At 38.0% G+C, this 25,423-nt stretch overlaps 1 protein-coding gene across 1 annotated transcript in view; it reads left to right on the top strand.

Moving 5' to 3' along the window:
• Positions 1-7,648, top strand: part of TRRAP (transformation/transcription domain associated protein) — a 102,092-nt gene extending 94,444 nt beyond the window's left edge. The window contains exons 70-73 of the mRNA XM_050906188.1: positions 956-1,140; positions 2,823-3,026; positions 3,989-4,183; positions 6,400-7,648. Of these exons, the coding sequence (XP_050762145.1) occupies positions 956-1,140; positions 2,823-3,026; positions 3,989-4,183; positions 6,400-6,684 (869 nt within the window). The 3' untranslated portion in view covers positions 6,685-7,648. The remainder of the gene's footprint in view (positions 1-955; positions 1,141-2,822; positions 3,027-3,988; positions 4,184-6,399) is intronic.
• Positions 7,649-25,423: the final 17,775 nt, after the last annotated feature.

Raw genomic sequence — 25,423 nt, 5'->3', positions numbered from 1 at the left:
GTTTGCATCTGAACAAAATATTACCCTCTTTTCTGCAGATAAAGAAAAGTAGGAAGAATAACGAATGCTCAATTTTTTTTGCTAATATAGTTGAGATGTGTTGTGGTTTAACCACAGCCAGTAGCTAAGCACCACGCAGCTGCTTTCTCCTCCCCCCTCCCAGTGGTGTGGGGAGGAGGGGGAAAAAAAAAAAAAGTAAAACTCATGGGTTGAGACAAGAGCAGTTTTTAATAACTAAAGTAAAATAAAATATACTACTAACTAATAATAATAATAATGATATAATAATAATAATTGTAATGAAAAGGAATATAACCAAAAAAGAGAGAAATAAAACCCAAGAAAATACAAGTGATGCACAATGAATTGCTCACCACCCGCTGACCGATGCCCGAGCAGCGATCCGCCCCTCCTGGCCAACTCTCCCCTGTTTATATACTGAGCATGACGTTCCATGGTATGGAATATCCCTTTGGCTAGTTCAGGTCAGCTGCCCCGGCTGTGCTCCCTCCCAGCTTCTTGCACACCTGCTTGCTGGCAGAGCATGGGAAACTGAAAAAATCCTTAACTTAGGGTAAGTGCTACTGAGCAACAGCTAAAACATCAGCGTGTTATCAACATCATTCTCACACTAAATCCAAAATACAGCACTGTACCAACTACTAAGAAGAAAATTAACTCTATCACAGCTGAAACCAGGACAAGATGTTTCTGTTAAGATAAAAAAAATCTACTATCATACTTGCTTTCTTTGTAACTGAGCTTGTGAATTAGTTATGAGTGTAGTAATAAAAAATTTCTCTTGATACGCTTCAGTTGATTATCACAGTCGTGTTTTAAGGGCTGAAACTTGCATGTTAATTCTTCTCTTAGTATTTGGGTTATGGATTAACTGTTTGGTTTTGTTTTGCTCTCTATGCTCCCCCCCCCCCCCCCCCCCCCAAATTACTCTTAGTCCCCCGTGTTGTAGCAGTTTCTCCACAGATGCGTTTGGTTGAAGACAATCCCTCTTCTCTTTCGCTGGTGGAGATCTATAAGCAGCGCTGTGCCAAGAAAGGCATTGAGCATGACAACCCTATTTCTCGTTACTATGACAGACTGGCAACGGTCCAAGCACGAGGGACTCAAGCTAGCCATCAGGTAGTAGAATATATAATGAATTTTAATCAAGGGCTTTTCTTGAGGACTCTACTATACTGTGTCCAATCCCCACCCTGACCCTTCACCTCTCATTAGATGTGAAACATATATTTTGCAGAGGTGGTGTTTTGATTTTTTGGGGTTTTACTTTGTTTTTGCTTAATGTATTCTTGGGAACTCTTATATCTCTTTGGTGTGTTAGATTATCTTGGAAAGCTTCAAAAAGGCTGTATTTGTTTTAGTCTGGGTTGTTTTGGGTAACTGCAACTGAAAACAGACAAGGCGTTGATTGCTTTTTGGCCCTTTCATATAGTGCTTTGAAAATAATTAATTGATAACATGGGAAACGGCATTCCTAATTTACATAAGCAGTTACAGCATGGTATGTGATGCAGGCTTCCCTATGTTCTTCTAATGTATCTCCTAAAATTGCCAGTGGATTCATTTCGTCTAAGTTGCATAGAAACAGTTGAGTCATCTCACCTTAAAAATGATAGCACTCGGAAAGAACGAAGCTCCCTCTCTCTGTAACCTCCATCAAACATCCAATTGTGATAAATAAGGTTATTTTGTATTATTTTATCTTAAGGTTAATGCAAATTCTTACATAAAATGCCAGTCCCATTTCAAATATAGCTATTAGAAAATACACAGTATACATATATCACAGATATCATTTAGAGAAACTATCTTTTCAGGCTTTCTTTGTTACAAAATAAAATCAAGTGTTACGTAACATCTGTTTCTATTTTGAGAATTTTTCCTTCAGGTTATGAAACTCTTTAACAGCCATTTAATTGAAGTCAGTATGACTATCGTGCTTTCTGGTGTAATAGAACAGATCCTAACTTTCTTTTTCTAATTAATTAGGCTAGTATATGCTACAGTAATTAAATATTTTGGTAGATTGCAAATGTTTACATCTAGGGGAAAAAGTATTGCACAGTGTTCACTTACAGAACCAGTTGAATACAGCTCTCAGCTTTTATCTTTTTGTATTTTTGAGGTAATTTTGCTGTAATAATATATGATACAAATTACTTTACTCAGTGTCTTTCGCTGTCTTGTATAATAAAAATCCTTTACCTTTTACCCTGCATATGAAGGAACCATGCGGAGAGCCATCTTTAGGTTGCATGCTTTGTAGGTCCCATGTATAATTTCAAAGCTTGCCATTATGCTTAAAATAAAGGATTTTATTTTATTGCTGCAAAATGCATATCCAGCTTACACTGAAGCTAGAAAATAGTGAAGTATGTTCTGTTAGTTTCCCATGAGGAAGCGCAGCATTGTCAGTTGAATGTCTCTTTAGCTCACTTCTGATTTTCTTGGAAGTCTTGAATAGAAGATATTTCAAATCAGGTTATGTAACTTTTCAGCCTCAGGTTTTCTGACATACCCGTTTGCAATTCTCATGCTTAAATGGTTGTACTAAAAATTTAGTCTTTTCAGATAAAGAATATTTTCTAGCTGTGCAGAGGATGGGCTAACAAAATACTGTGTGTGTTTTGACAAAGAAGTCAGGAAACAGTGTTGGATTGAAAGCATCCAAGTTCAGAATGTTTTTCCTAAAATGGGATACAGCCATTGAGAGAAGTTTGGTAGTTGCTTTTAACATATTTGTCTGTTGCTAAGACGTGTATTAAAAATGATCTCTTTCAACTAATATTTTTCATATGTAGGTTCTCAGAGATATACTTAAAGAAGTACAGAGTAACATGGTGCCGCGCAGTATGCTTAAGGAGTGGGCTTTACATACATTCCCCAATGCTACGGATTACTGGACTTTTCGAAAGATGTTCACTATTCAGTTAGCCCTAATTGGCTTTGCAGAATTCATCTTCCATTTAAATAGACTCAATCCTGAAATGCTGCAGATTGCCCAGGTATGCTTTAGTTTGTTCTAGATGCATGCTGTTGTCTTTGATCAAATGGAAATTTGGACTATACTTTTGAAATGAATCAAAAAGGTAATTCGACGTATATAATTAACAGCGCATTTCAGTAGGCTTTTCATTTGTATGTGATTGCACATCATGTAGGTAGTAATTTAAACGGCAGTCCCCGTGGTCATCAACTCTACCTTCTGTGGTGAGAATTTAGAACTTTGTCTGTAAAATCATTCTTAGATATTGGAACTGTTATGTAAATGACTGATAAGTCTCTCTTTTTAGTCCTCCTTCAAGTATATTGCTTTGAATATATCTCTGTGTCAAATATATTAAAAAAAAAAAAAAAAAAAATTAGAGCTTCATTTTCCTAAAGGGGAATACCCTTTTTCAAATACTGTTCTCTTTTCAGCATTGCCATCACGTCAAGCTACAACTCCTATTAATAGTGATTTTTCTGCTTTAACCCAACATTTAAAATGAGGCTTGCCACCTTAGTAGGGCAAAGGTGGTATATATTAAAGTCTTAATGCCATTTTAATGCATGGAGGGCTATACTCTGTATAGCAATTAAGATCCTTTAATCCCTCTAGATAAGCGTTCAGATGCTTACCCAGAGTGAACAATACATAGAGAACCCATACCCAGAGCTGGGACGCATAGAGAATGGAGATCTGTCTGTCTGCATGACTCCTTATAGACCATGCTACAGAAGAATCTGTTCCTTAAGTTTGATATTACAATAACGTGTATTTAGTAAGGGGTTTTGGACACGTTTTGAGAGAAATACATACCTGACTTTGTACATGCCTTCAACTTTTTTGCTTAAAAACTGTTTTGACTGAAAGAGTGAAAAGCTATTGGAGTACTACTTGTAAACAAAAATCCAACTTCTTTTGGTTTCATTAATGAAAATCTGTTCCTTTAATTACTTTTGTTCATCTTGCTTTTAAATCCAGGATACTGGCAAGCTAAATGTAGCTTACTTTCGCTTCGACATTAACGATGCTACTGGAGATTTGGATGCCAATCGTCCAGTTCCATTCCGGCTTACACCAAACATTTCTGAATTTCTTACCACCATTGGGGTGTCTGGTCCACTGACTGCATCTATGATTGCAGTAGCTCGCTGCTTTGCACAACCAAACTTTAAGGTTTGTATACCTTTTGAAAAGTGGTTTGCAGGCATGTTATATTTGGCAATTTAGAACCTAAACAGCACTTTCTTCATTAGAGGTAGAAACTGAACAGTCTGTATTTGTTTTTAAATCTTACCCTAAGTTTCATCACAAAGGCCAGCTGAAATGTTTGCAGTTTGCCTTTTTGGAAAGAATAGGAGGATGATAGGTGTAATTCTACCCTTAATTTAATTTTTTGTCCAAACATGTTAGTTCAGGCTGATTGTTTCAGTGCTCTAGCCTCATACATCCTTACAAATTCTGGCAGTGGTAAATACTAAAATGACAAATGCAGCATCATTTAGAATCTTCATAATAATCTGTGAATAGAAATATGTGTCTTGGCCCTTTGTTAGCGGAATAGAATGCTAACGATATACTCTTACTTTGATGGATCCTACCTCTTAGCAGGGTGTAGTTTTCTAAAGAAATTGTCTAACTTGTTTTTAAATTCTAATGCTCTCCAAAAATGAGGCATCTTGCACTTAGGCAAGCAATTTGCACCAGAAAGACATTGCACATAACATACTGTAGCTATGGTGTGAGCTAGTTACTTTTTAAAAGATGGAGAATATCCTAAAGTGATTTTTTTTCTTTATCTATAACACAGAAAGCTGTGTTAGAATATTTTTTAATAATTAATCATCTTACCTTACAAAGCCATGTCTATACGTGCAAACGAATTTGCAGACATAGCCTGTAATTTCAACATCTGAATGATGTACACCTAGTTAGACTTGCCACATCAATTTGGTGTGGCCTCACCTCAAGTACTGTGTGCAGTTTTGGGTGCCTCAATGTGAGAACATCAAACTATTAGAGTGTCTACAGAGGAGGGCGACCAAGATGGTGAAAGGTCTTGAGGGAAAGACTTACGGGGAGCAACTGAGGTCACTTAGTTTGTTCAGCTTGAAGAAGAGAAGGCTGAGGGGTGCCCTCATCGCAGTCTACAGCTTCCTCGAGGCGGGCACTGGAGGGGGAGGCGCTGGTCTCCTCTCTCTGGTGACCAGCGATAGGACACGAGGAAATGGAATGAAGCTGCATCAGGGGGAGTTCAGACTGGACGTTAGGGAAAAGTTCTTCACTGAGAGGGTGGTTGGTCACTGAAACAGGCTCCCCAGGGAAGTGGTCACGGCACCAAGCCTGTCAGAGTTCAAGGAGTGTCTGGACAACACTTTTAGTCATATGGTTTAGTTTTAGGTAGTCCTGCGAGGAGCAGGGAGTTGGACTCGATGATCCTTCTGGGTCCCTTTCCAACTTGAGATATTCTATGATTCTTTGATTGCTTGAAGATCAGAGCACAGGTGCCCATTTATTCTTTTTGGAGTGATGGGTGCCCAGCTCAGTTCAGGCATGTGGCGATTACTGCTTTAGGTTATTTACCTTTTGGATTGAAGAGGAATAGTTTTAACATTTTCTGCATTTATCTTTTTTACAAATGTCTGTAAAATATATTTAATATGTGTTTGTATATGTTGGCCTAATAGCTATATGTGTTATAAAATGTTTTATTTTTTATGTGCAAACAGTGAATTTGACTCAGACTGGATACCTGAAAGTTTGTTTTAGAAGCTCAAGGCTGTTGCAGTTGACAGATTAATGTCAGTAACTGAACTCAGTGATGAGAAAAAACAGGAAACTATTTGGTGCAGGCATTTCTTTTTCATCTAAGGATAGAACTGGCCTATATATACATAAATATATATATATTATATACATATGTATGTATGTTGCAGTCAATGTTCTTTCCCTGTTTGGCAGAAAACAGTATTCTCTGAGAGCGTAATCACTGTGCAAAAAACCCCCCAGGTTTGCAAAGCACTCTTAATCATTGCACAAGACTTGTGTGTATGTGTGCATGTGTGTGGGAAATGTGTGGAATCATTTAAAAATAGAATATACATGACTGTATTTGTGTATGAAGATCTTAAGATATGTTATAGTTTATGTGATTTTTCATTTCTGTAGGAGTCATTGTGTTGTGTTTTCATAATGAAAGCTTTTTATGAAAAGAAAAACCTTGAGAGGAAATAGTAAAGACAGTTGGAAGCCCCACTCATTTTGAAAAGACTGAGATTGCAAAGCGGGACCAAAAGTGTCAAGTGCCGTTAACTTAAATCTAGTTACAATTCTATAATCCCTGATGGTTCTTTGGATTAAGTATAATAGTCTGATTTTTCTCCTTCGTGTAGGTTGATGGCATCCTAAAAACTGTGCTACGGGATGAAATAATTGCATGGCACAAAAAAACACAAGAGGATACTTCCTCTCCACTCTCAGCAGCTGGGCAACCTGAAAATATGGACAGCCAGCAGCTGGTTTCACTAGTTCAAAAAGCTGTTACTGCTATCATGACTCGACTTCATAATCTTGCTCAGTTTGAAGGAGGAGAAAGCAAAGTCAACACTCTGGTAGCAGCTGCAAATAGCTTGGATAATCTCTGTCGTATGGATCCTGCCTGGCACCCCTGGCTGTAACTTGAAGTTTTCAATAGCTTTTTTTGCTGCTGTTTGTGGTGTGAGCCATATATTGTGTTACGAAAACATGAAAAAAGCTTTCCAGACCGTGGCTTACCTGTCACACTGCATTTTGTCAGTCTTCATTTTAATCGTGTTTACAGTAATGACAATTTTACTGTTTTTAATTTCATGAGGGGACACTTCCTCCTGTTTAAAAAAGGTTGGTCAATATGCAACAACAACTTTCACAAATAGCTTAAAATGAAGAGAAGAAGCTTAAATAATGTACAGAAAAATCTTACTTTATGATGAGGACTATAAAACTAGCACTGTTAGATTTAGGGTCTGCCATTCCTAATAACCTGCAGTATATAAATTTTTTTATACAATAGTAATTATTAAAAAAAAAAAGACAGTATTCCCAGTTACTGAATTTTACTTCGTGAAATTTTACTTAATCACTATCCCTTCATTATACCAAATTGAAGGCACAAATAAATACTCTTCCTTTAAGTTTGCTTCAAATTTACATGAGCAAAGTTGGTTTGTACAGAGGATTTTGTACCAAATGTATAGAGGTGACTTTTTGTTAGGCACTGAGAAAATGATGATCAAATTGTGCTAGCTTTTCTTGGAGCACAAGCTATGTACAGTAAAAGTGTAAACCATTTAGGGTAATTGGTTTAGTTGTGGAAGGTGTTTGGGGGGAAGTTTATAAAAAGGATGGAAAAAGTCATCCTTTGATACATGTATTTGGTTGTAATAGATAAAGTAAAATCTTACAAAGTTCTCTTTTTTTTTTAATGTTTAGAATTACAATAGCTTCTTTAGAATGAATCTGTTTCTTTGTAATTTAAGAAAAGATCAGTTTAATGTTTCACTCGTCTTTCTGTTGTGTTAGCATTTTTATAAAACTTCAGTGTTGAGAATGTTACATTTGTACAGAGTGATTTTTTCAAAATAAATATTTTGTAAAACTCTCTATGGTATTCATTTTATTTAGAATATTTTTAATATAATACTACGGACTAAATAGAAAAGACCCAAATGCAGGTGTAATCTTTAATAAATGAAAACAGCCTGTATGTTAAAGGTGACTGTATTAATGAGATATGGATGTGATGTTCTTATGTATACTGTTGAATTTTTTTTACAGAAGAGCTGCAAATAGGAAGTATGTATATGACAAGAATTTCTTCATTCAGTGTACAGTCTTTCTTCCTAGCCAGTCAATTAATGTGTTAAACATCTGTTTTCTATAAGTCTTTCTTTAAACAGAATAGTCTGTGTCGTGTCTACAAGAAATTCAGCTTTTAAGTAATTGTTCAGAGGTCAAGATTATATCTGCAGATGAACTCTATTAGGGGATTTCTGCTATTCCCACAGAAACAAAGGTGATCTTGATTGCCATAGCAAAGGATGGGTCCTTCTGTCTTTTTTTTCTTTTTTTTTTTTTTAAATAAGCAGTCAACAGGTTCTTTAGAGATTTCAGAATAACATGAGAGGCATAACTGAAGTTAATCACCGCCATTCAGTAGTCTACTGTCTGTGAGACAAGGGGAATTTCTGAAAGCCAATCTGATGACTTTTCCTGGGTGGGTGAGCTCACCTGCGAGTTAACAGATGAACAACATCTAACTCATTGGTTACCCACAGATCAAGGCTTGCGGTAGGTATGACTGTAGTCAAGTCATTAGTTCAAAACAAAGCAACATATGCTTTCCATAGGTCTCTTACAGAGTTGCAAAAAGACCTGTTCCTTTCATCTTTGCAGCCATTAGCAGAACCAGTCAATCGATACAAACGTGAGTGTTAGCATTATGCAGGGGTACATGTCCCTCTCTACTGTTCATCTTATATGACAGTTCTGCTAACACCATAAGCAGCACTGAACCTGATGCAGAGAGAAGTGAGGCTGATGGACAGAAAGTGCTATGTATGTATATACAAGTGTATATATAAATACACAGACAGAGTTTGCAGCCATGACTGTAATATGAACTCAAAATTGTTTAGTTAAGTTGATGAATTTAAACCCATTTGAAGGCTAAGTGTTAAATAGGTTTTTTTACTGTATGTTTGGCTGGGAGGCATCACTTTGTCATGTCAGAGAGACCACGGGTATCAGTTATTTGCTCAGTCTTCATTACCTTTCAGGTGGGATATTCCACTGTTGTACTGGGCATGAAGCCTTTGGTGGTTAGTACAGAATATTTTGCTATATGTTAGTTATGCATAAATGTTACAGTATGTGCCAATTAAATGTATATAGGATAATGTATAGTTTTGCTAGGTTAATTTGTGAATTTGCGAATTTGCACCTGTTCTTTACCTTTTGACTAGCAACAAGTACATCTAGTATTAGAAATGAAGATACCTTGCACTCAAATGCATTTTTTTTTTTTCCTCTTGGGATAGAACTATAATATAGAAGGAAAAATAAAATGCAATTTTGAAAATGGAAATTAAGATATTATTGACTTGTAAATGAAAAGGAGAGGTTTGCCCTTAGCTCTCGTAAATGAAAAGTAAATGTGCAATAATGAATCTATGGAAGAATGTCATATTTTTAGAGAGAAAGCCTGGAAAATAAATTAATGTTTCATTTTCATTGTGGAAGACAACACAATGTTAAGGAACAGTGATAAATTTAGCTTATTCTGTGTAGGAGTAATAATCTAATCCTAGAAGTTCTGGAATAAAAAGTGAATTGGAAATACTTGTTCGCTAGCTTAAACTGCAACTGCAGTAATGCATTATATGTGTCTCTGAAATTATGTCACTTGGAGGATTTTTCCATGCAAGTTTCAATTCTTTCCTAGGTGAGATGAACCAGAGCTTTCCCCAGCTGAATCACTACTGCCTTTCCCATTAGTTGGTTTGAGGACCTTAGCAAGAGCAAATGGACTCTCAGCATGACTTTCCTAGGTGTCTACCTACTTCTTCCCTGGGTCCAGAAGAGTCAATAGCAGATAAGGTCCAGCAGAAACAGATGGTAAGCATTCAGCCCTCAAAAGTTTAAAAAAGAATGGTAGCCAACTGGTTGACCCTGAACCATAGCCACGTGATGACAGGTAAGGCTAGTCAGTTTGTGGACTTGAGATGCAGGCATTTAGATCAAGGGGATCAAGCCTTTCTGCTTAACATAGTTCTTACATGGATCAAAGGATTTGCTGTGGGATTTGGCTGGGAGGAAGAGTTTGTTACTTCTCACCAGATACTTTTTGTTCTAGATTATGGTTCTGTTTCCTTGTATGATGAATAAAGCATGGCCCCTTTATTCCCAGACTTGGTTTGTGTGCTCCTTTTATATCGAAGAGAGGATGATAGATTAGAGTCATGCTGTATGCCAGTATATACAAGGGGAAGCTCAGATACACGAGTGGCAAGGACTAAATAAGAATTTGAAAAACAAACATATCTTTTTTTGGCATAGACTTGCTTCCTTATCAAAATCATGTTGGCAAGAATAATCTGAACTTTCTTCTTATAAAACGTAACGCTTCCTGCATGTGTCACAACATACTCTATATGCAGTCATTCACAACTAAGCTTAGTGCTTTCATGACTTGAAGGGAATTGTTGGCTTTATTTTATTGAAGATTGTAACATTTGTAGCTGTGAAATATGGCACATGCTGCATCAGAAGAGTTGTAGTATCTTTTCCTTAATTATTTGCATGTCTTAGATATGTCCAGCTCTCAGAGATGACAGCATTCCATGAAAGGAAATCATCAGATAATTCAGCCACTTTTCTGTTCATGATAGAAATCACAATGGAAAAATAAGAACGTAAGTTAAAAGAGACAAAATTTGTTGTTTTTAGATTTGTGACATCTCCCTTGTTTATTCAAATATACTCCTAAAAGAAAACTTGTGTGAGGGAGCAGAGCTAATAGGGAGAAGAGAGTTATTTTAATGAGGTCCCTGATGGTGTTAATGTGCAAATGTTAATACTTCGTTCTCTTCTTTCATGAATATATGCTATGGATTTACCTTTGTGAGAAGGCTTACACAGTCTTAACCCAGAGTTTTACCACTGGCTCCAAGGAGGTAAATCCTGAAAGCTTTTAGTTATACATGAGCATTCTTCAGAGTCTGGAGGAAATCTTCTGACATATCTTGTATGATCAGCAACTGTCCATTAGCAGGTAAGTGGTTTGACATAGTAACAGTATATGAAGTTCCTGATTATCTTTAAGAACACGTGGCATGTATGTTAGCTGCATTTAATTTTTTATGATTGTAGATAAGGGTTCCCTCTGTCTCATTAGTTCAGATATGTGCTCAATATGCATCTTGCTGAGCAGATACTTGAAAGTGAAATACATTAATTGTCAATTCACTCGAAGTATTCCCTTTAAGGTTTCTTCCCTCAGATTAGATATTACACAAAAAAGGCCCATGTTACTACTCTGTAAAATCAAACGCTTGAGAATTAAGAGAGATCAAATTTAAAATTGTCTCTGAAATTGTGTGCATGGGCATTATGCCATTCTTAAAATTCCTCCTGTTGTGTTTTGGTTTTTTTCTCCTGTAGAGTCCTGGACAGATTTGGCTGGATCTTCATGAGGGTAGTGACAAGTCCTTGACACCAAAGTTGTGCCAGCCATATTTTAAGACTGTATGAAATGCATAGAGATATACATGTTGGTAGACTTATGCACACATACCTGTGTTGGTGTGAAGTGGGCTTTATGGTAGGTCGCTTAAGTGACAGAAATATTAGTAACTAAGAAGCAGATTTGGCATGAAAAACTGTAGACAAAAACGTGAGCTGTGGATTTTACATGGAGAATAAATAGTTGTCAGGTTTCTCAAATTATACTGCTTTATTTCAGTCTCCTGATTTTTGTAATCATGTTTGGCTCCGTCTTTATTAGACGATGCTGCTGCAATTTAACCATTTATTATTACAGTCTGCTCTCAAAGTAGATTATCAGAATTAATTTGCTTAAGTGAATTATACTCCAAAACAAAATCATTTAACGTTAGTTGGGTGTTTGAGTCCACTCTCTGAAACTGGTATGCCGCTTTCCTCTCCTGTAATTGGGCTGTCCATGAATTGTCAGATACAAAGAGAGAGAGCGAGAGATTAGTTATTACTGGAAGAAGATGACTCAGAGCGTTTCAGCAGCAGACAATGAAGGCTCTGTTTTGTAATGGCAGTAGAATAAAGTAGCTTTTAAGGCTCTGATCTGTTTCAAATATGATGTATGAAATGTTCTTTTGTGGTGTAGAAACGTATTCAGGGAGAGGAATTCACACTCACAGGAACTTTTAATCAGCTCAGTGTGGGTGCATTTCACATTTAAGAGGTTCAAGAGAGCACATGTGAAACAACTGGTGTCTCGCATGTGATTTATTATCGCTCATTGGATGTGTCGGGGTCCTTGGCATCCACGTGTGCAGGCACTCTAGGCTCACTCTAGGGTGTTAGTCAAATGGTAGTGCTACATGGGATTTCTTTTAAAGGAGGACTCAAGGTGCTGAAATGCAGTGGAAAAAAAAGTCTGAAATTGTTAACTTAGAATTCAATCTCTTGACTGTGGTCTTTTCATTTGCTCTAAATTAGCATTGCTTTTCCCAGAGAGTTTCAAGAAAAGAACGGAGGAAATGCTATTTCTGTGTCAGCCATGTTGCGTCCCCTCTCCACTTTCAAACTTCTCCCTTCTCTGTTATAATCTATGCTTTGCTCTAAGAAATCTTTTATTTTCTTTCAATAACCCCACAGAAAAAACCACGACATATGAGTGTACTGGGCATAAATGCTAGGGTCTGGGTAGCAAGGGCTGGAGCAGGGACCTGTGGGGAGGAGGCTGTGAACCGCCCCGTGCTGGTCACAGCCGGTTCCAGCCGGTTCAGGAAACTGGTGGGAACTACAGCCACTCAAGGAGCATGTGGCACTGCAGCTCGAGTGTGCTTGAGAGGAAGCAGCAGCCGTGAGGGACCCCAGCTGCGGGTGATCCATGCAGAGCAGAGAGGCAGTAAGAAGCGAAGACCTGTGGAGAAGAGAAGGGAGCAAGGAGTGGCTGAAGGGCACCATTACACGCTGCCCATGCCCTTACCCAAGGGTTTGGCAGTGACTGAGTGGAATCCACTGCAAAAATGAGGAAACTTGAGGCTAGGAAGCAGGGAGGAGAGGTGGCAGAGTGAAGCTGAGCCTGGCGAAACGGGAGGAAAGGAGCTTCCCTAAGGGTTTGTTTCATTGTTTGGTTTTTTTTTCCCCCCCTCAATAACTGAGTCAGTAATTAAAGTTTTATGTTAATTGGCAATAAGTTAAATTGAGTGAAATTCCCCCAGTCCAGACTGTTCTGCTGACAACAGTAAGCAGCCTGGCAAATGTTTTTAGCTGTGGTAACTTACCCTGATGGCTGGGTGTTGTACAGCCAGGACTTTGAAGACATTGTCATGGAAGCTCCTTAAGGGAGATTTTGGTGCTACAAAAAGCAGTTACTACGGTTTTGTGTGTGTTTTTGGGTTTTTTTTGGGTTTTTTTTTTTTTAATTAGGTGATGCTTTTCCCTCTGGCTCCACTGGAGCACTACGTGTGGTTAATATGCTCTTTGAAAATCTTTCTTGAGTGAGCTATAAAACTTGTCCTGACCTTGTCTAGTCCTGAAAGATTGTATCATGCCTCTCGTAAGAAATGAGGTGCAAACCCTACAGTCATGGCAAAGTTTCAGGTGGTTCGTGACATTCTGCTATGTCTGCGTTTCCAAGGGAGAAGCAATAACTGGTGTGGGTGCTTTCTCCCCTGTCCCGTATTTTGGCAGTGTAGTCTTTTGGATTTATGAGGGCAGAAGCTGTTTATTTCTCGTTGTGTTCAACAATGTGAACCTCTTTAGCACTTTGTACGAATACATATCTTGCCATTTAATTGGTGCCGGTTGGATTTCTCGGAAGAAAACTCTAACTGTCCCAGAAATCAGCTGTCATAACGAAGTGCTGATAAAAGCCCTTTTCCCATCCACCTGATTCTTGTGCTCCTCGACATGGTATAGACATTTGTTATATTTAGAAGTATTATTAGCTTTGGCTTTTAAAAGTCATGTGCCCTATGCCCTAATACCAGGCCTCGCTGCCTGCAGCCTACTTTTATTTTTTTTAGGAAAGGGTATTTATCCAGGCTCTAAGATGCTGTCAGAATTGTACCTTAATCAATCAACCACTGCTTACCCTCAGTCCAGCCTCCATGAACTGTTACAGTACCAACTATATTAAAGAAGCTTTCTCAGTCTGTTATCTGGGAAAGGACATACACCTTTGCAAGCTGTTTGTTTTTCTTGATAATAACACATTAATTATTGTCTCTCTCCACTCCTTGCTGCTGTTTGTAAGAAATTGGCATTAAAGAATCTATTCTGCTTATTCAGCAAGAATTCTCATCAGTAGCAATTCGTAAACCACCTTACAGTGGGTCAGTATTGCTTAACCATCCCTTGAAGCAATACAAGTGGCACAGAACTTTTAATTGAGGTCTGGTGGTGTCACTGAAATGTTGTTTCATTTTGTAATAGCTGTCCCCATTCCTTTCTGTAATAAAAAAATAGCAATTATCAAGAAAGATGCCATATTAAAATTCTGTAAATTAAGTGCATGCATTATTGTAAAGGCCATTTTTTAACATCTCATGCAATAAACTCTATGCTATACTTTTTTTTTTTTTTTTTTTTTTATAGCTTGAGCATGCGAAGGGACTACTCTCCATCTTTGTGAGATTCTGTAGAGAACTGGCGGTCAGGACTTCAGGATTCCTTGTCTAACTCTGTGAGTGATGCACACTCTCCAGTATGAAGTAAGTGGGTGAAAAAAAAGTTTTGATACTTTTGATACTTGGGGGGGGGGTGTTGTAAAACATATTTGCTTTGTAGTCTGTGGGTGAAAAATGCTACTTGGTTAAAATAATCTTCTAATCTTTCTCGTTAAGGTACTGCAATCTGAGTGGTCCAAACTCAATTTTGTTGGGATTAAATGAGTTTTGAGACACTTCTGTGGGACAGTGTCCAAAATCCTGTGATCTCCCATAGCCCTTTTACCCTCTTCTCCCTTTTACTACACATGCTTGGCAACAGCTAGCAGAGACTAAATGTATGGACATGCACAGATACATAGGAGGTGGCAAGATCACAATAAAAAAAACTAAGTGGGGTCAGATGAATTTGCTTTGCAGGCTGTATCTGGTTTCCAGATGTGTAGCTAGATGCATCCTGTGTGAGACGCATTGCTCTTGCTTTAGCCTTTGGAAATTTCTGGAGAGAAAATAGTATTTTTTTAGTATTGCATATAAACGCTTGGTGGAAGTGTTGGGTGGGTGTACAGGATTCTGACTTTCTAGAAAGCTGTTACTGCATATTGCTGGGTGTGGTTTGTAACTGCAGTGGTTTTCTCTGTAGGCAAGAATGCATGGAGAACTGTATGAACGATACCTTGGTAAAGGATTTACCTGTTTCTCTATGCAAACAGCTCATCTTTAGTGCTCTCTTAACTTGAATGTTGTCCAGAATCAAGATTCTCCTCTAAGGGACCACACCTTGCTCTTGTGGTAGCACTTTCAATTCACGCTAGCTAATTGTAGGATGTCAGTTGGCATAGAGCTTCACTCACACACGGAATCCCACAGCCCTGCTTCAGAATTATGTGGCTTTCAGATGAACTAGACTAGTTTTGGAGGAGCCAATCTGACAACAGGTAACTTAAACCAACCCTGCTGCAAAGATGTAGTCTTAATTGTTGAGTGTAGCTATAGATACTAAATGGAAAACCTTCAGGACATTATGTACTGCTAATGAGAGGTCCTTAATTGATTGCAGTGGGGCAATAATTCAATCCTTAACCTATGAATTAAAGACAGTATAGCACAAGAATTATCATGCAGACTAGTCCAGTCTTCCGCAGCTCTGACGGTTCAGTTCTTTCAGTGAAACATCTTAATAGGCCTGTCAAAATTTGCATTGTGATCTTTTGTGTTCTGGAAATGGATCTAAAACCGAAGACTTATTAAACAGAGACACTAGGGGACTGAAATAATGGGGACCCTTCCTCTGACCATCTGCTACCTGGTTCTGATCTGGTGATTTTGGAAAAAGAAAGACTCAATCTTCCTGAGCCTTTCACAGCTTTGCAAGAAAATAAGCATTAGTTTGGGGTGAAATAAAGACTTGCTTGTCTCCGCTTTGGCTGTTTCACTAAGCCAATATGTTGTGAACGAGGAAATTATTGAAAACACGAAAGTGCTTGTTTCATTCTTTTTGTGACAGATGTGATGCTGTAGAGCTGTGTTCAGTACAGATATGAATTCTGTGTTCAGCTCTCAGAACAGGCTATTAATCGCACAGGGAAAGTTATCTAGGAAGTCCAGTTTAGTTTTCATTTGGACATATTTTTTAGGAGTTACATGTACTATGTGATTCATCAGTTCTTTTCTGTGACTGGAATGAAGTCCTCAAAATGGTGCTTTGTTGTAGTAATAGTTACATACAAGGGTGCTCAGCTTCATTTGTTGCACTCTTTTGCAAATCCGCCCAGAACGAGATCTCAGCTTTGGTAACTGTGTTTTTAACCCCAGACTTTATTTTTTATTTTTTATTTTTTATTTTTTTAGACTTTTTTATTTTTATAGACTTTATTTTTTATTTTTCTTTATGAAATACGTTCATAGATTGATGCAATAGTTGTTCTTTAGTGGGGCTGATTTAATGTCAATTTAACTCAATTTAGTGTCTAAAACCCCACTTCTTAACAGAAAGTTCTATTTTAGAAAACTTTTTGTAACTTTTTAGGCTCTTGCTGAGTAAGACTGTATACTTGGTTAGTCTGTGTTTGTGTAGCTCTTGGTATTTATTGCAGCATGATAAGCAATGCTTGAGAAGAGGATTTTCACCAATTTTCAGTCCTGTCTTTGTAAATAAGAGAACCATAGATTTCAGGGGTTTTGTTAAGAGCAACTTACACACAGCTTAATGGCATAACCCTTCATTCCAAATTCCAATTAGACAAAGCACTGATATATTTACTTTGCAATGAGAAATATTATCTTCAACTTCTCAGTGTTTCTCTTACTTTTACATGTCATTTAGTCAAAGAATAGTAATGAATTTGCTAAAGAATGAAGTAGCTTTGTCAGATCTCAGCCTTAAAAATCTCCCTTTTATTTATGCAGAATTAAGTGTAGACGAAAAATTGGTATTATCCATTGACTGCAGGTCATTCTTAGAGGAAAGCAGCTGAATGAATTGTAACTTAGTTTACAATGCCGGCATCTGAAGACTCGAGAGAAACTCTGATGTCCACTAGCTAGGGCACAGGCTGGAAAATTTCAAGATCTGTTTTCTGTTTCTTATTCTGCCATTGACTCGCTTTGTCATGTTGGCCACTCCTGTCTGCTTTTGATTTCCTTGTCACTCTTTTGCCTTTTCCATAAAGAGAAAAGCTTGAACAGTGCTTGGCACAATGAGAGGCCCAATGCAGGACCATGTCTTTAAGTGCGCTTGCTATGTAAATAATGTGTTGCTATTCAGCTATGGTTAGTTTCATCACCCAGGAGCTAGATGCAGACATAGAAAAGAAATGTTGCTCCTTTGACCTTTAGCAGATGTCGTGGTTTAATCCCAGCTGGCAACTAAGCACCACGCAGCTGCTTGCTCGCTTCCCCCCACCCAGTGGGATGGGGGAGAGAATCGAAAAAACCCTAAAACTCGTGGGTTGAGAGAAAGACAGTTTAATAGGACAGAAAGGAAGAAAATAATGATAATGATGATAATATAATAATAATAAAATGTCAATAATAATACTAAAAGAAGTAGAATATACAAAACAAGTGATGCACAATGCAATTGCTCACCACTTGCCAACCGATGCCCAGTTAGTTCCCGAGCAGCGATCCGCCCCTCCCAGCCAACTTCTCCCAGTTTATATACTGGGCATGACATCATATGGTACGGAATATCCCTTTGGCCAGTTTGGGTCAGCTGTCCTGGCTGTGTCCCCTCCCAGCTTCTTGTGCCCCCTCCAGCCTGCTCGCTGGCTGGGCATGAGAAGCTGAAAAATCCTTGACTTAGTATAAGCACTCCTTAGCAACAACTGAAAACATCAGTGTGTTATCAACATTATTCTCACACTAAATCCAAAACACTGCACTATACCAGCTACTAAGAAGAAAATTAACTCTATCCCAGTCAAAACCAGGACAGTAGAATTTTTCCCATTTAATTTATATATGTTAGTTTAGCACTTTTGGGGTATTACACTTTTCCTAGAGTTGAAGACAACACAAACAGACAAGTTAATTACCTTAGTTGCAAAATTTTTCTCTCTGTATTTGTAGATTTGGTTAACAATTATATAATTATATTGCCTGAATCAATGGTGAGAACTGCACACTTAGAGTTGTATGATTCACTTCTCTACATGCTTTTAATATTATTCAAAAGTAGCAGGGATAAATGCTGTCAGTTGAAGCAGTAGATTACAGAACATGAATCAGTGATAAAAATGTGCAAATGGACCTGACATCAGTGGTGTAGCTGAAATATTATTTCATGATTGCTCTTAGGGATTTGCAGTATCTGTCCCCGCCATCTTTAATAGGTAGCTGTTCATGAATCAAATACAATTTCAGTCAAGAAGCGGCATGCCAGTGGGAGGAAGTGTATGAACATAAATTACGTAACTATTATTCCACTTGCTTTTATGCATTTAATCACAAAAGAGCAGAAGCCTGAAGATACAAAATAAACCTTAAAGGCATCATAATCTTAAACAACAGCAGCAACACACCAACACGTGCCCTGTAAAATATAAAAAGATTAATAAAAGAGTGATTGGGTGTCGTGGTTCAACCCCAGCCAGCAACTAAGCACCATGCAGCTGCTCACCCCTCCTCCCTCCCAGCGGGATGGGGAGGAGGATCGGGGAAAAAAAGTAAAACTCGTGGGTTGAGATAAGAGCAGTTCTTAATAACTAAAGTAAAATAAAATATAATACTAACAATAATAACAATAAAAATATAATAATAATTGTAATAAAAAGGAATATAACAAAAAAAAAAGAGACAAATAAAACCCAAGAAAATACAAGTGATGAACAATGCAGTTGCTCACCACCCGCTGACCGATGCCCGAGCAGCGATCCGCCCCTCCCGGCCAACTCCCCCCGGTTTATATACTGAGCATGACGTACCATGGTATGGAATATCCCTTTGGCTAGTTCAGGTCAGCTGCCCTGGCCGTGCTCCCTCCCAGCTTCTTGCACACCTGCTTGCTGGCAGAGCATGGGAAACTGAAAAAATCCTTAACTTAGGATAAGCACTACTTAGCAACAACTAAAACATCAGCGTGTTGTCAACAGTATTCTCACACTAAATCCAAAACACAGCACTGTACCAGCTACTAAGAAGAAAATTAACTCTATCCCAGCCGAAACCAGGATATTGGGACACTTAATTTATTTTCCTCTTTCATGATCATTAGGCAATACCATATTTGCTTACTAAGTCAACAATTACTCTAAGCAAAAGCTGAAGAGAACTGGAAACTTATTGGGAAAAGGAGATATGTGGATGTACCTCATCTTATGAGAGGAGGAAAAAAAGGGAGGGATTTTTATCTGTATTTTCTTAGGGCAACTGTCACTGTGTGATAGATATAAGCTGATACAGTGATGTTTGCCTGAATTTGCAGAGAGTCTGAAACAATAGATCTGAGGTGAAAAGTGCTTCATCTTCTGTAACTGGTTGCTAACACCAAGGTCAGTTGTGGATTTTTTTAGGTGTCAGCATTGTGAACTGTGTCCCTGTTTATGAAAGAAGAGCAAGAGTCATGGAGTCGATTCTTGTCATCCATGGAGAGTTTATCCAGGCTGTAGATTTTGTCGTGAACACAGATGCATAGAAGTTTATTAGGGGTAATGAGTGGAGCGATAATGGAAGGTTGATAATATTAAAATCTTATTTGCATTTCCTGCAAGTGGAATATGTCCCAGGGCTTGTTATGGTAGATGGGGCACAAGAAGATTTCACAACAATAGTGGAATTTTGTGCCTTCCTCAAGGGCACCTCAGCTCAGCCTTCTTAAATTTGGAAACTCTGTTCTAAACCCTATCATGGCTATGCACAAACTTTTTCCATCAAAGGAGCAGTACTTTCACTTAACAGAGAACACAATATGTTTGGTTATAGTTGCCTTTATTTTTACTATAGGATGGGCTGCAGGAATAATAGGTCATTGCATGGGATATGCCTGGATCCCATTGCACAGAAAACATTTGGGTCATTTAGCTTAGAAAGTATCATGATCTCATGGAAATTGTCACAGTAGTCTTGTTGATCAGTATTAGTACTCTGAACCTAGTTTACTGACTCCCAGTGTAGATTCATTTCACTCAAGCTCCATTCAGAAATGGATTCCTGAAGAACCTGAAGGAAGAATTTATTTTGTAGTCAGTGAACAATCAAAATTAAATTCATTCTTCTTGCCTATGAATGGATATCTCTAATCTTTTTCCTTTTTAGGTATATTTCTAAGACTTAGCCTGCCTTGAAGCCAAGTACAGAAAGCAGAATAGATGTTTAGCTGTGGGAGCGCAGAGCTTTAGTGTGTCAATAGGTGTGGCAGAAAAGTGAGTCTTTTGCAGGAGGTTAGAAGCAGTATATCTTGGTCTATAGCCACTGGCCTAGGTAAGGGGACATTCTGGGTTTTGTTGTGGCACAGTTTGTTTCCTGGTGGCTTTTTGCTCTTTCAGCAGTGATTTTGACTGTTTACTCATTTTTCTCTGGGCTTCTGGATAACTGCCATTCATACCAAGATGAACCATCTTGCTGTCTATAAACTACAGCACATCTGTTTTGCCCTGAACAACACAGTATGAGATCCCTGAGCCACCTCCAGACTCAGAAGCAATGTAACGTTGTCAACTGGATGATCTGCCCAACCTAATTCAACCTGACGAAGGGTAGAGCTTACCGGCTAAGGCAAAGCAACAGGGCAATTTGGCCATAATGCTTTCAGAACTGAAGCTGGTATCGCCATGTGGCCCTGCTCTGAGGTATGTGGGTGAATTAACACAGCCATAGCTTCCCTGTGGTGTGTGAATGTAGCTAGTGGGTGAAGGTTTCCACCGTGCACTACAAACACCCCTAGGTCTCGCTGAACGTTTCAAAAGGGCAGAGAAGAAACATACAGAAAGTTGATTTAGCCATAGATTGCTGGTCAAGACACTAACAACTTTTGTTTCACTTCACTGTACCACAGCTGGGAACAGGCATAGCCCTTGCTTCTCCCTTTTATATGACCGCCTTTAAGTGTCCTACAAACATACACATTCAATAGGAATGCATTCCCATTGTCTTCTCTGCAAGAAAGGAGCAATTCTTGGGCAGAAGATACATGGCATGTTGATAAAGCTGGCTGAGGAGTTAACCTCATTGGAGAAAACGACCTAGGAATCTTATTTTTGTTACTTTAATTCTGTATAAATCAGAAACAAACAAACAAGCCATAATGAGAAAACCATTTTATCAATATACTGTGTCAATGATATGGAGATTAAGGGCAGCTGAATTCTAGCACAAGCACAAAACATTGGACAAAGTACTCCTATACAATTTAATCCTTTAATCCATGCGGTAAATAAATGTTTTTGATGTGAAACACAATCACTTTGATTACAGCAGCAGAGGGGAATATTTTTTCTTCTGCTGCTTTATGTAGGATAAGTAGGAAAAAGACTGATGGAGGTTTGAGAGATTAAGCCTTATAAATGTACTCTCTTCCTGTCCTTTAGACAAACTAATCTTTGGATAAGTGCACTGTTATTAGCAGAATATGCCATGGCTCAATTTCTTATCATTGATCTCTTGAGTATGATAAGTATTCTTCCAGAAGAGTTTTGTTATTGATATGGGATAATGTAGTATTTTAAAAAGTAGAGCTTCAGAAAAGTGGTCTATGAATGTCCACTTGATAACTTTAAGGTCATGATCCTGTACATTAAAGTAATTGTCTCAGTCAGGCTTCAGATGTGGTATCACAACACCACCGTATCCTGTATGAAGTCAGAGTTCACCCACTCCATGTATTTATGGTACATGTTAAAATATTTGGGGGATAAAGGTCTAACACACAAGGTAAAAACAGGTCAAAATGTCAGCAGAAAGTGGTGAGAAATACAGAGCCACCAACATCAAAGCATTTCATTGGTTCATTGAAATATTATGAAATTGTTTTGTTTTCAGAAAACAATTTAATGGTTGTTCTTTTTTAACCATTTTCAAATGAAATGCATTTTGATTTTATTTTTTTTAATTCAAAAAGACTTTTGAAAATTTTATTTTCAAACTTTAGTAAAAATCTAAAATTTTTTTTTTTTTTTTTTTTTTTAGTTCATCCGAAAACAAAGTGAATTGCAACTTTTTTAGTGGGGTGCAGTTGGGTTGTTCTCAACTTTACAACCATTCCATTTTGTGTCAACTTAATACCAAACCATATAGTTTTATTTTTGAAAATGGCAAGCAAATAGAAAAGTTGTTTTTTCTTACTGTGCTATTGTTGGCTTATGTTTGCAGATGATTTGCAGCTGATATTTTAAGGAACCTCAAGTTGTTACTGCATGCCACTGGGCTACATTATGCTTTGGGGCTGCGTTGCCTTGGGGCTACCCAATTAAAATAACGGATTCTGCTACAATGATGGGGGAGCAGATCACTGTGATTAAAGATAGTGAGTTATTTTGAGAGTATGTGTTTGCTGTAGATAAAAAAATATTTTCTGACTGAGATGCATTTAGCAAAGACAGACAGAATTTGAAAAGATTCTTCCAGAAAATGATGAACCCTTACAGATACCGAGTGCAGTGTTGAGTAGACAAAGTAGCATTAACTAAGTCAGTCGTGTTCCTATACTATATGGGGGTATTTGTGTGGTACATATGTAAAAATGAAAGAGATGAGGAAAGTTGTGATGCTTCATTCTAAGCTTCTTAGTATTTGCTATCAGTTATCAGTGGTAACACTGTCTAGAGTTCCTATGACAGAGCTGCCTTCCATTGGGTGCCACACAGGATTGGAACTTTGAAAACTCCAGGGATAGAACTGATGGTTTAAAAGTGAAGGAGAACTTAAGCAGGATGGATTACAATAATCTAGTTAAATTAATTGAGATCTAAATGGGGCAGGCCTTTGAACATCTCCTGAGTAAATATTGGCAGGATTTAGGGAGTCTCGAGTTTAGTTTGTCCTTCAGAATTACCTCTTGGCATCTCTGTTTTATGTTTGGAGTGTGGATCCTTGAGAACTTTTGTTTATTAGTTACCCCTTATTAATTACAGTGATGCAGTTCTGAAGTCTCATGTTTATTCTTGATTTGTTTTAGCCTATTCTGTTATAAAGGCTATCGGGCCCCTCAAAACAAATTTTATTTTCTGATGTCTGTGCCTGATTTCTTTCTTTCTTGGTTTTGCACCCCAAACCTGTTGTCCTTTTCAAAAGTTTGGAAAACATTATCCCAAATCACACGTGGATCCAGCCTTGGTGGCTGTAGGGAGCTTATTTAAATTCTAAGTTGTTTGTAATATCCTTTTTCTTGAAATGTGGTAGAGCAGATTATTTCCATTTTTCTTTAAAGAAAAAAGCAAAGAAAAGGTTATGGATCCAATTTTACTTTTTATATAATAATTAATTATACTTTGATTTTTTGCATTATCAGTCCCTTGTGATGTCTCAAATAGATATTTTTAAGAGTAGAGCTGAAGTTCTTTGTTAAAGAACTGTCGTTTTCCTGTATTTACATACTGCCCACCACAATGGGGTTTTTATTCATCCCTCCTCTGTGCTATCCCAATGTAAATAGTAAAGTGATGATGCATTTTCCTCAGAAATCCAGAGGAGCTTTTTAGTACAATTTTTTTTTTGTTCAAATGTAATATTTTAAGTCTGATTTTCCATCCTACAAGCTATAAATCATACCTGTTTTACAGATATGTGTAGAATTCTGTGGACTAATGATTTGAAAGTGCTATCACATGAAAACAATGGTGTTGCACAATAGTTGACTCCCTTAGGAAATTACATAGCTATCTCAGTACTCAGGAGGTTTAAAACTGTCAGTGGTTGGTAAAGATGAGTAATAGCAATCCTAGGTGTTCTCAGCCTTGAGTTTTAAAATTGTTTTCAACTCTCAATGCAAATGTCCCTTTCAAGGTGAGAAATGTCACACTAGAAAGGCTAAAAGTTTCCAGGCAATTACACTGGTGAATAAGTGTGTCTGGATTCTTGATAACTTCTAAATAAGCTCTTTTAAAATAAATAATAATGGTGAAAAAGACAAGAGCCTTTCGTAATTTATATAGGGGTTGACTGGACTGGAGAAAATAAGGCATTGAGTAAATCTGTAAGGCCATTTACTGATTGTTGAAATCCATAAATGATTTATTTATCAGTGTTGCGCTAAGCTTGCCACTACAGATCCGGCTCTACAAAGGCTATCAGGTATTATGTAATGACATGACCTAATCTCAGTCAGTGACATGCAGAGCCCCAGATCTGATTTTAAATTGCAAACCTGTATGATAGGCAGTAGACCATCCATAGATTATCTCTTGTTAATTTGAGAGAATATATAAGCAGCAAACAAGAGCATACATAAGCAGCAAACGTGGCTTCACTTTTGTGTCATCTATAGCTCTCCCTACTGTAGACAACATGAAGTCTTATACAATAATTTTTTACATGTTCGTATTATGGCAGGAATTTGGCTACCTGTTCAACTGATGCAAAAAGCCTGCTTCTGTCTTTTTCTGGCAGTTTTAGGAGGTTGAAAGACAGAGACACAGAAAGAGAATTGTTACTACTGTGATTAGTACTGAGCAAATGAAGGTTAATATTTCAGAGGAATTTGTTTAATGTATGTTGTGATTTTCATAATTTTCTGCTGACATATGACAGTTTTTTGACGGACACCCAAATGGCAACATGTTCATGTTCAGCACAACTAAGATTTAATTGCCCTGTTGCCCCTGTAATATGGCCCCTGTATAACACTTGCAAGCAAGAAGAATTTGGGTCAGAGATGTTACATGACAAGTTCTGGGTCAAACAGTTGGTTTGTGTGAGAGTGGGATTAGAACTCCCCAGTCTGGGAAAAGCCTGAGCTTTGTCTTTGGTTGCAAATAGAGCAACCATTTAAATGCTGGCTCTGCTATTGAATCAATCAGTAGTGTTGGACATATCTTCATCTCTCTGGTTATTCCCCTCAATCTTTCTACTCTACTATTCTTGGTCTCTTGTTGCATCATGTGAAAAGGCTCAGGTTAGATTCCCACTGCAGTAGCTCAGCTTCTCTGCAGTTTTCACATTTGATGCACTGAGACCAACTCAGCTGCTGAGAATGTGCAGATTGCTGGGAACATGTCAGGGGACTGTGAAATGAGTGCAGCTAAAGCCTCCATATCCTCCCCAATAACTTTGTGTCTCCTTGACCATGAAGTAGAGCATATACAGAGACATTCAGCTAATGCTGAATGAATTAGGCTTCAGAACAGCATAGCCACCTGAAGTGAGACTTGCACTCATAATGATGGAGAGAGCTAAACACAGTGTGCCCAGGCTGTTTCCTATTCTGGACATGATACTTGTGGCCCACTGCTCTGTTTGGCTGCACAGCTGGTGTAGAGCTGCTTGGGTATCTTTAAGTCGGTCCCACACTAAGCTGTGGGCACACCTGCTGAGTGAAAAGAGGACAAGTCTTCTGAGATGAAGACAGGTT

The sequence above is a fragment of the Gymnogyps californianus genome, chromosome 15 (assembly GCF_018139145.2).
Source record: "Gymnogyps californianus isolate 813 chromosome 15, ASM1813914v2, whole genome shotgun sequence".
NCBI classification, from domain to species: Eukaryota; Metazoa; Chordata; class Aves; order Accipitriformes; family Cathartidae; genus Gymnogyps; species Gymnogyps californianus.
Note: the sequence above shows the minus strand (reverse complement) of the source record. Positions and strands in the feature narration are given on the sequence as shown.